This window comes from Somniosus microcephalus, chromosome 12, assembly GCF_052327205.1.
Source record: "Somniosus microcephalus isolate GS21.2 chromosome 12, FLI_Smic_1.0, whole genome shotgun sequence".
NCBI classification, from domain to species: domain Eukaryota; kingdom Metazoa; phylum Chordata; class Chondrichthyes; order Squaliformes; family Somniosidae; genus Somniosus; species Somniosus microcephalus.
This window is the reverse complement of record NC_140998.1, coordinates 87,505,508-87,514,887: the sequence shown is the minus strand read 5'-3', so window position 1 is coordinate 87,514,887 and position 9,380 is coordinate 87,505,508. Positions and strand designations below refer to the sequence as shown.

General features: G+C 44.6%; 1 protein-coding gene across 1 annotated transcript in view; it reads left to right on the top strand.

The window, feature by feature from the left end:
- Window positions 1-8,379: 8,379 nt before the first annotated feature.
- LOC147109387 (potassium channel, subfamily K, member 16-like) overlaps window positions 8,380-9,380 on the top strand; it is a 47,021-nt gene continuing 46,020 nt past the window's right edge. The window contains exon 1 of the mRNA XM_086003289.1: window positions 8,380-8,587. Coding sequence (XP_085859415.1) covers window positions 8,380-8,587 — 208 coding nt within the window. The remainder of the gene's footprint in view (window positions 8,588-9,380) is intronic.

Genomic DNA, 9,380 nt, shown 5'->3' with positions numbered 1-9,380 from the left:
CTCTTTGACTCTCTTATTTTCTTTTTCACTTCTCCTCTGACCTTTCTATATATAGCCTGATTCTCAGATGTATTTGCAGCCTGACATCTGTCATACGCACTCTTTTTCTGCTTCATCATATTGGCTATCTGTTTCGTCATCCAGGGAGCTCTGACTTTAGTTGCTCTACCTTTCCCCCTCGTGGGAATGTACCTTGACTGTCCCTGAACTAGTTCCTCTTTAAAGGCAGCCCATTGTTCCATTACAGTTTTACCTGCTATTCTTTGATTCCAGTTTACCCAGGCCAGATCCGTTCTCATCCCACTGAAATTGGCCTTCCCCCAGTTAAACATTCTTACTCTGGATTGCTCCCTGACCTTTTCCATAGCTAATCTAAACCTTATGATACTATGATCACTGTTCCCTAAATGTTCACCTACTGACACTTGCTCCACTTGACCTACCTCATTCCCCAGATCCAGATCCAGCAACACCTCCTTCCTCGTTGGGCCCGAAACATACTGAACACAATTCAGAAATTCTTCCCCTTCTTTGCCCTTTACACGATTACAACCCCAGTCTATATTAGGATAGTTGAAGTCCCCCATTATTACTACTCTATAGTTCTTGCACCTCTTTGTAATTTCTCTACAAATTTTCTCCTCCATATCTTTACCACTATTTGGTAGTCTATAGATTACACCTAGTAGCGTAATGGCACCTCTATTATTTCTTAACTCTAGCCATATGGATTCTGTCCTTGACCCCTCCAGGAGATCCTCCCTCTCCATCACTGTAACATTCTCCTTGACCAATACTGCCACACCACCTCCTATCTTTCCTTCTCTATCTTTCCTGAACACTTTATAATCAGGAATATTTAAATCCCAATCCTGCCCCTTTTTGAGCCAGGTCTCAGTTATTGCCACAACATCATATTCCAATGTGGCTATTTGTGCCTGCAGCTCACTTACCTTGTTTACTACACTATGTGTGTTCACATACACACACTGTAAACCCATCTTAGACCATCCTGTATTTTCTCTTAGTTGGACCCCACCTAATACCTTACTATTTCTTACTTTAGTGCTCTCTGCCTCTCCCAATCCCTTGAGCACTTTATTTCCCCTTTCTAATGTTACATCTTGGTGCCCATCTCCCTGCCAAATTAGTTTAAACCCACCCCAACAGCACCAGCAAACCTCCCCGTGAGGATATTGGTTCCGGCCCTGTTGAGGTGCAACCCGTTCGGCCTGTACAGGTCCCACCTCCCCCAGAACTGGTCCCAATGTCCCAGAAATCTGAAGCCCTCCTTCCTGTACCATCTCTCCAGCCACACATTCATCTGCTCTAGCCTCCTATTTCTATGCTCACTTGCGCGTGGCACTGGGAGTAATCCGGAGATTACTACCTTTTGAGGTCCTGCTTTTTAATCTCTTTCCTAGCTCCCTAAAGCTGCCTGCAGGACCTCATCCCTCTTTCTGCCTATGTCATTGGTACCGATATGGACAACGACCTCTGGCTGTTCACCCTCCCCCCTCAGAATGTTCTGCAGCCGCTCAGTTACATCCTTGACCCTGGCACCAGGGAGGCAACATACCATCCTGGAGTCACATCTGCGGCTGCAGAAACGCCTGTCTGCTCCCCTAACTATCAAATCCCCTATCACTATTGCTCTCCCACTCTTTTTCCTCCCCCTCTGTACAGCTGAACCACCCGTGGTGCCGTGGATTTGGCTCTGGCTGTACTCCCCGGAGGAACCATCGCCCTCACCAGTGCTCAGAACTGAATACTGGTTGGAGAGCGAGTTGCATTCAGAGGACTCTTGTACTACCTGCCTGGTCTTCCTTTTCTATCTGGCAATCACCCATTCCTTTTCTGCCTGCACACTCTTTATCTACGGGGTGACCACCTCCTGAAACGTTCTATCCACGTAGCTCTCAGCCTCGCGGATGCACCACAGTGATGCCAGCTGCTGCTCAAGCTCCGAAACCCGAAGCTCGAGCTCCTCCAGCTGACGACACTTCCTGCACATGTGGTTGTCCAGGACAGGGGAAGCGGCCTGGAGTCCCCACATGGCACAGGATGTGCATTCCACAGGACTGAGCTGCCCTGCCATGCATCTATTTAATTGTCTCTTAACTAACTTACAGAAACTTAAAACTAAGATGTATCTGATTCAAGTTAATATAACTGTTACTAATCTCCAAGTTTCTGCTAAATTCCTAGCCAGTTATTTAACCCCGGCCCCTAACTTGAAGAGCAAAAAAAACCAATGTGACCTTTACCAACCAATCAGTTACCAGCTATCCTGTGATGTCACTCCTAGATTTATTTTTCTCTCCTCTCTGTTCCTGACCAGGTTCGCTGCTCTGTGAGTCTGGGGCTTCTCGCCGCCGCTCCTTACATCCGGCTCTACTATCTGTTCCCGACCAGGTTCGCTGCTCTGTGCATCGTAACACGTCGGGAAGACCAGGAGCGCAGCATACAGCCTATGCATTGGGAAGACACGCCCACAAAATCTGTCAAAAATAAGCCACGCCCACAGAATTTTCTCAGTCTTTTACATTGAAATTACATTTTAAAACCTTCTAAAAAAAAGACTTGAATTTATATAGCACCTTTCACGACCACCGGACATACCAAAGCGCTTTACAGCCAATGAAGTACTTTTTTTTGAAGTGTAGTCATTGTTGTAACGTGGGAAATGCAGCAGTCAATTTGCGCACAGCAAGCTCCCACAAATAGAAATGTGATATTGACCAGATGTGTTGGTGATGTTGAAAACCTTCTAAAAACTTTTAATTAAACTGGTACTTCGACTTATTTCATTTATCAGCATTTTGTTTTTTTTTCGTCCAAACTCACAATTTATTAGTCCTTATGCATATAACCTCCTGTTTAGATAGTCAGTAAAGGTCTAACACTCCTACAAGTAATGTTGTTGAACTTCAGAAAGAGATTCCCAGCTATATATTCAATATTAATTTTCAGGATTAAAATATACTATTCAGACCTCATTTAGACTGGTAATAAATAAATCTATTTTCCTTGTCATAGATCAATTATATAGTTTGTTATGTTGTTCATTTTTGAGTTGAAAGGACAGAATTGGTCACATAAAACAAAAAGCTTTATTCATCACACAGAAACCTCAGTATATCCATAAAATGACTTTAAACAGCTCTGCAGTCAGTTCCTGTTAAGCGAGTAGTCTGTTTTCTCTTACTTATGCATTGACAATTTGTTTTAACGTGACAATTCTGCAGTTGTAATGTATTCATGTCGTTAGTGATCATTTGATTTCCACAAGTTCAGTAAAGATAGTTTTGGTACACATTTTATAACAGAGATCTTCAGAATTGTTATCTAATTTATTCGGGCTGTACCCTATCATACTGCAGCAAAAGACATGGGCCAAACATATTGCAAGTTTAATTATCAGGTTTCTCTTTACAAAGATATATTTACCAATATTATTTGGGGAAATATAAGTAAACGACCAAAATATATATACTCCTAAAAATGCAAAGTGGTGATTTTTCAACCGCAGATCTTCTTTTACAGTGTGCTTTGAGCATTAAAATATAACATTGGCAAGAACACAGATTTCTTTTGCCTATCACCTAATCCCCAAAAGAGCTGCCACCATTTGCTCTTGGCATGTGTCTAGAAAAAATATAGTCCATTGTGGTTCTAACCATGGCTGCATTTGGGGTTAATAATTAATGAAGTGAAAGACAGCAGAAATGAACTAGATATCTGGAAAGGCAGCTTCTGGATTTTAATGGCTTCAGCAGCTGGTATTAAACTAGTGTGATTTACTTTATTCACTGTAAATTTACAAGGCCCTTGTGCATAATGCCATGATTAACTCCAACCGGTCCAGATACTGTAAAAGTACTAATATGGTTGAAGTCATTTCTTTAAGTGAACAGGAAATCAGGCTCCTATGCTTGCTTTCAACAACGTAAGAGTTTTGTCCGTAATTGCTGGGCAGTTGGTGGGCAAATAGCCCAAATCTACACCAGTGAGTTCCTCAGTGGTTTGGATGATCTGTCAAAGAAGATTTCTTGACAGATCGCAAGTTCGGGATTCAGCGCCTGTATTTCAAAGGCAGTATGACGGCAATAGCCACTGCCAAATCTGGGCCATTAATGTTTTAGGTGTAACAGCCTTGCTCAGAGCCCACCTCACAGATACTGATGGACCTACTGCTTCCAGTTGTTTTTTTTGTTTCCAGTTTCCACTATTTGCGATATTCTGCTTTTTAGAAAAATATTCTGCACACATTGCAACAGAGAAGGGTTGCAATGCTCCATCTCACCCTCAGTAAGTTCCCCGCTGGAGTGGAGCTAATCTACAGAACAAACGGGAAACTGTTCAACCTCCGTCACCTCCAGACCAGATCCAAGGTCATCCCATCCTCTGTCGTCGAATTACAGTATGCAGACGATGCTTGCGTCTGCGCACGCTCGGAGGTCAAGCTCCAAACCATCATCAACACCTTCACCGAAGCGTACGAGAGCATGGGCCTTACACTAAACATCCGTAAGACAAAGGTCCTCTACCAACCTGCCCCCGCCACACAGTACTGCTCCCCGATTATCAAAATCCACGACAAGGCCTTGGACAACATGGACCACTTTCCATACCTCGGGAGCCTACTGTCAACAAGAACAGATGTTGATGACTAAGTCCAACACTGCCTTCAGTGTGCCAGTGTAGCCTTCGGTTGCCTGAGGAAGAGAGTGTTTGAAGACCAGGACCTCAAACCCAGCACCAAGCTCATGGTCTACAGAGCAGTAGTGATACCCGCCCTCCTGTATGCTTCAGAGACATAGACCATGTACAGCAGACACCTCAAAGCACTGGAGAGGTACCACCAACGCTGCCTCCGCAAGATCCTGCAAATCCATTGGCAGGATAGGCGCACCAACGTCAGTGTTCTCACTCAGGCCAATATCCCCAGCATCGAAGCTTTGACCACGCTCGATCAGCTCCGATGGATGGGCCACATCGTCCGCATGCCTGATACGAGACTTCCAAAGCAAGCGCTCTACTCGGAGCTCCGACACGGCATGAGAGCTCCAGATGGGCAGACGAAATGCTTCAAGGACACCCTCAAAGCCTCCTTGAAAAAGTGCAACATCCCCACCGACACCTGGCCTAAGACCGCACAAGGTGGAGGAGATTCCTCTAGGGCATAAAAACCCAAAAGGGGGACCAAGAAATTGATAAAGAAAGGGAAAATGGAATATGAGCACAAACCAGCGAAAAATATAAAAATGGATTGTAAAAGCTTCTATAGGTATGTGAAAAGGAAAAGACTGGCGAAGGTAAATGTAGGTCCTTTACAGTCAGAGACGGGAGAATTTATAATGGGGAATGAGGAAATGGCAGAGAAATTAAATAAATACTTTGTTTCTGTCTTCATGGAGAAGACACAAAAAACCTCCCAGAAATATGAGAAAACCAAAGGTATGACGAGAATGAAGAACTTAAAGAAATTATTATTAGTAAAAAAACAGTACTAGCAAAATTAATGGGACTAAAAGTCGATAAATCCCAAGGACCGGATGACCTACATCCTAGGGTTTTGAAAGAGGTGGCCATTGGAATAGTGGACGCATTGGTTGTCATCTTCCAAAATTCTATAGATTCTGGAACGGTTCCTGCAGATTGGAGGATAGCAAATGTAACCCTGCTATTTAAGAAAGGAGGGAGAGAGAAAACGGGGAACTACAGACCTGTTAGCCACACATCAGTAGTTGGGAAAATGCTGGAATCTATTATAAAGGATGCAATAACTGGGCACTTAGAAACTAATAGTAAGATTGGGCAGAGTCAACATGGATTTATGAAAGGGAAATCCTGTTTGACAAACCTATTGGAGTTCTTTGAGGATGTAGGAAGGATGTTCCCGATGGCAGGGGAGTCCAGAACCAGGGGTCACAGTCTAAGGATAAGGGGTAAGCCATTTAGGACAGAGATGAGGAGGAATTTCTCTACCACAGAAGGCAGTTGAGGCCAATTCATTAAATATATTCAAGAAGGAGTTAGATATATATCTTAAGGCTAAAGGGATCAAGGGATATGGGGAGAAGGCAGGGACAGGGTACTGAGTTTGGATGATCAGCCATGATCTCATTGAATGGCGGAGCAGGCTCGAGGGGCCGAATGGCCTACTCCTGCTCCTATCTTCTATGTTTCTATGTTTCTATGTAACTAGTGGAGTAGGCAAAGGGGAACCGGTAGATGTGGTGTATCTGGATTTTCAGAAGGCCTTCGATAAGGTCCCACACAAGAGGTTGGTGAACAAAATTAGGGCACATGGAATTGGCAGTAATATACTAGCATGGATTGAGAATTGGTTAACAGACAGGAAGCAAAGAGTAGGGATAAACGGGTCTTTTTCAGGATGGCAGGCTGTGACTAGCGGGGTACCGCAAGGATCGGTGCTTGGGCCCCAGCTATTCACAATCTATATCAATGATTTGGATGAGGGGACTAAATGTAACATTTCCAAATTTGCTGATGATACAAAGCTAGGTGGCAGTGTCAGTTGCGAAGAGGATGTGAAGAGGCTTCAAGGGGATCTCGGCAGGCTCAGTGAGTGGGCGAGAACATGGCAGATGGAATATAATGTGGATAAATGTGAAGTTATCCACTTTGGTAGAAAAAACAGAAAGGCAGAGTATTTCCTAAATGGTGAAAGATTGGGGAATGCAGATGCTCAAAGGGACCTGGGTGTCCTTGTACATGAGTCACTGAAAGTGAATGTGCAGGTGCAGCAAGCCATTAGGAAGGCAAATGGTATGCTGACCTTCATTACAAGAGGATTTGAGTACAGGAGTAAAGAAGTCTTACTCCAATTATATAGGGCCTTGGTGAGACCACACCTGGAGTACTGTGTACAATTTTGGTCTCCTTACCTAAGGAAGGATATACTTGCCATAGAGGGAGTGCAACGAAGGTTCACGAGATTGATTCCTGGGATGGCGGGACTGTTGTATGAGAAGAGATAGAGTAAACTAGGCCTGTATTCTCTTGAATTCAGAAGAATGAGAGGGGGTCTCACTGAAGCATACAAAATTATTACAGGGCTTGATAGGGTGGATGCTGGGAGAATGTTTCCCTTAGCTAGGCAGTCTAGAACCAGGGGCCACAGCCTCAAGATAAAGGGTAGGCAATTCAGGACTGAGATGAGAAGAAATTTCTTCACACAGAGGGTGGTGAATCTTTGGAATTCTCTACCGCAGAGGGCTGTGGAGGCTCAGTCATTGGGTATATTCAAAACAGAAGTCGATAGATTACTGACTAGTAAGGGCATCAAGGGATATGGCGATAGGGCCGGTGAATGGAGTTGAGGCAGAAGATCAGCCATGATCTCATTGAGTGGCGGAGCAGGCTCGAAGGGCCGAATGGCCTACTCCTGCTCCTATTTCTTATGTTCTTAAGCATCCGGAAAGGCGTTGAACACCTCGAGTCTCTTTGCCGGGAGCAAGCGGAAGCCAAGCGCAAACAGCAGAAGGAGTGCACGTCAACCCAAGCACTCCACCCACCTGCCCCTTCAACCACCTTCTGCCCCACCTGTGACAGAGACTGTAGGTCCTGCATTGGACTCATCAGTCACCCGAGATCTCATTTTTTGTGTGGAAGCAAGTCATCCTCGGTTCAGAGGGACTGCCTAAGAAGAAGAGTTTTGTCTGTAATTGCTGGGCAGTTGGTGGGCAAATAGCCCAACTCTACACCAGTGAGTTCCTCAGCGGTTCGGATGATCTGTCAAAGCAGATTTCTTGACAGATGGCAAGTTCGGGATTCAGCACATGTATTTCAAAGGCAGTATGACGGCAATAGCCACCGCCAAATCCGGGCCATTAACGTTTTTGGTGCAACAGCCTTGCTCAGAACCCACCTCACAGATGCTTACGGAGCAACTGCTTCCATTTTTTTTGTTTCCAGTTTCCACTATTTGCGATATTCTGCTTTTTAGCAAAATATTCTGCACACATTGCAACAGAGAAGGGTGCAGCTCAGAAAGCAGAACAATCGTTTTCAGAAACTCGTAGAGAATATGCAGTAGAGGGGAGATTTTTTACACAGCGAGATTCAATAGTAACTTGCACGGATTCAACTTTCAAAAGGGAATTAATTATTTACTTGTAAAGGAAAAATATTGAGATTGAGCTTTCATTGAGATTTTACAGTTTTGCAAGAATCACTTCCTATTTTTTTCTGAAATTGAAAGAGGAACTCTGCCTCTTGTCCCACCCAGAGTGCAGTGAGTGTTCTCCAACCTCCTCCTCCAGAACCCTTACATGCACCTGCCCCCGGCCCACTGCACGGGGAGTGTCCACCCGGGGAGCAGCGGTTTCGCAGCCAGTCAGTTTCAGCGGGATGTCTGCACGGAGAAGGTGTCTCAGCAGGACGGTGCTCCTCTTCCTGGGCTACTTCGTCTACTTGCTGATGGGCGCCGGCGTCTTCCAGGCGTTGGAGCTGAATGAAGAAAACAAAATCAAAACCCAGATTTGGAAAGATAAATTGCGATTCGCGAATAACTGCAGCTGCCTCACCCGCGAGGTGCTGGAGAAGTTCGTGGAGTTAAGTATTCTCTTCAGTTTCTAAAGATACGTTTGGGTTTAAAGAGCTTAGTTCCACCTCAGACCAAAAAACAAGGGGGAGTGTTCATGTTACAGCTAAACGGTGGAAACTCAGAAAAACATAGCATAGTTTCTCTTTGGTGTTACTGGAAAGATGCGCTCATGGAAAACTAGGGATTATCATCGGTGAATAGAGTTGCACGTGTGGTAACACCTCTCCGGCAGTTACATTTTAATTATTTGGCGAGTGGGAGGCGGCAGCAGCATCCACATTCCCCTCAATATTACCTCCAGGTAGGTTTGAAATGTGTCCTGGAGGTCCCAGGGCTATGCGCTGTTAAAACCTCCTCCTCCTCCAGAGAGGCTTCTCCCCAGGGTCAGGTCAGACCATAATTTATACCACAAGTTTAGCTCCAGCGCACCAATGCCAAGATATTAAGGTAAATGTATCCTTCGATCAACACCCTCACTCCTAACATTTTGTCAGTGATGGTAGCTCTGTAGAGTCAGCAAAAGGCATGGGAGAGAGGAGTGACTTTCTCCAGCACCCCCCTAAAAGGATGGGACTGGGTTCACAATACTACATGCTATAGAATATTACAATGTTGTATGTAAAGTCGCACCACAGTGCATTTCTGTTTATGATATTCATTGGCGATATTATTGTTCTGAGATACATAAGGTGTTTCTGTGCCTCATGCACTACAATGAAATCTGACATTTTAATTGGTGAAATCATCCGAAAATTGATAAGTAGATTGCCACTTAGCTCAGTGAATGCTAATGGTTCAAGCTGTC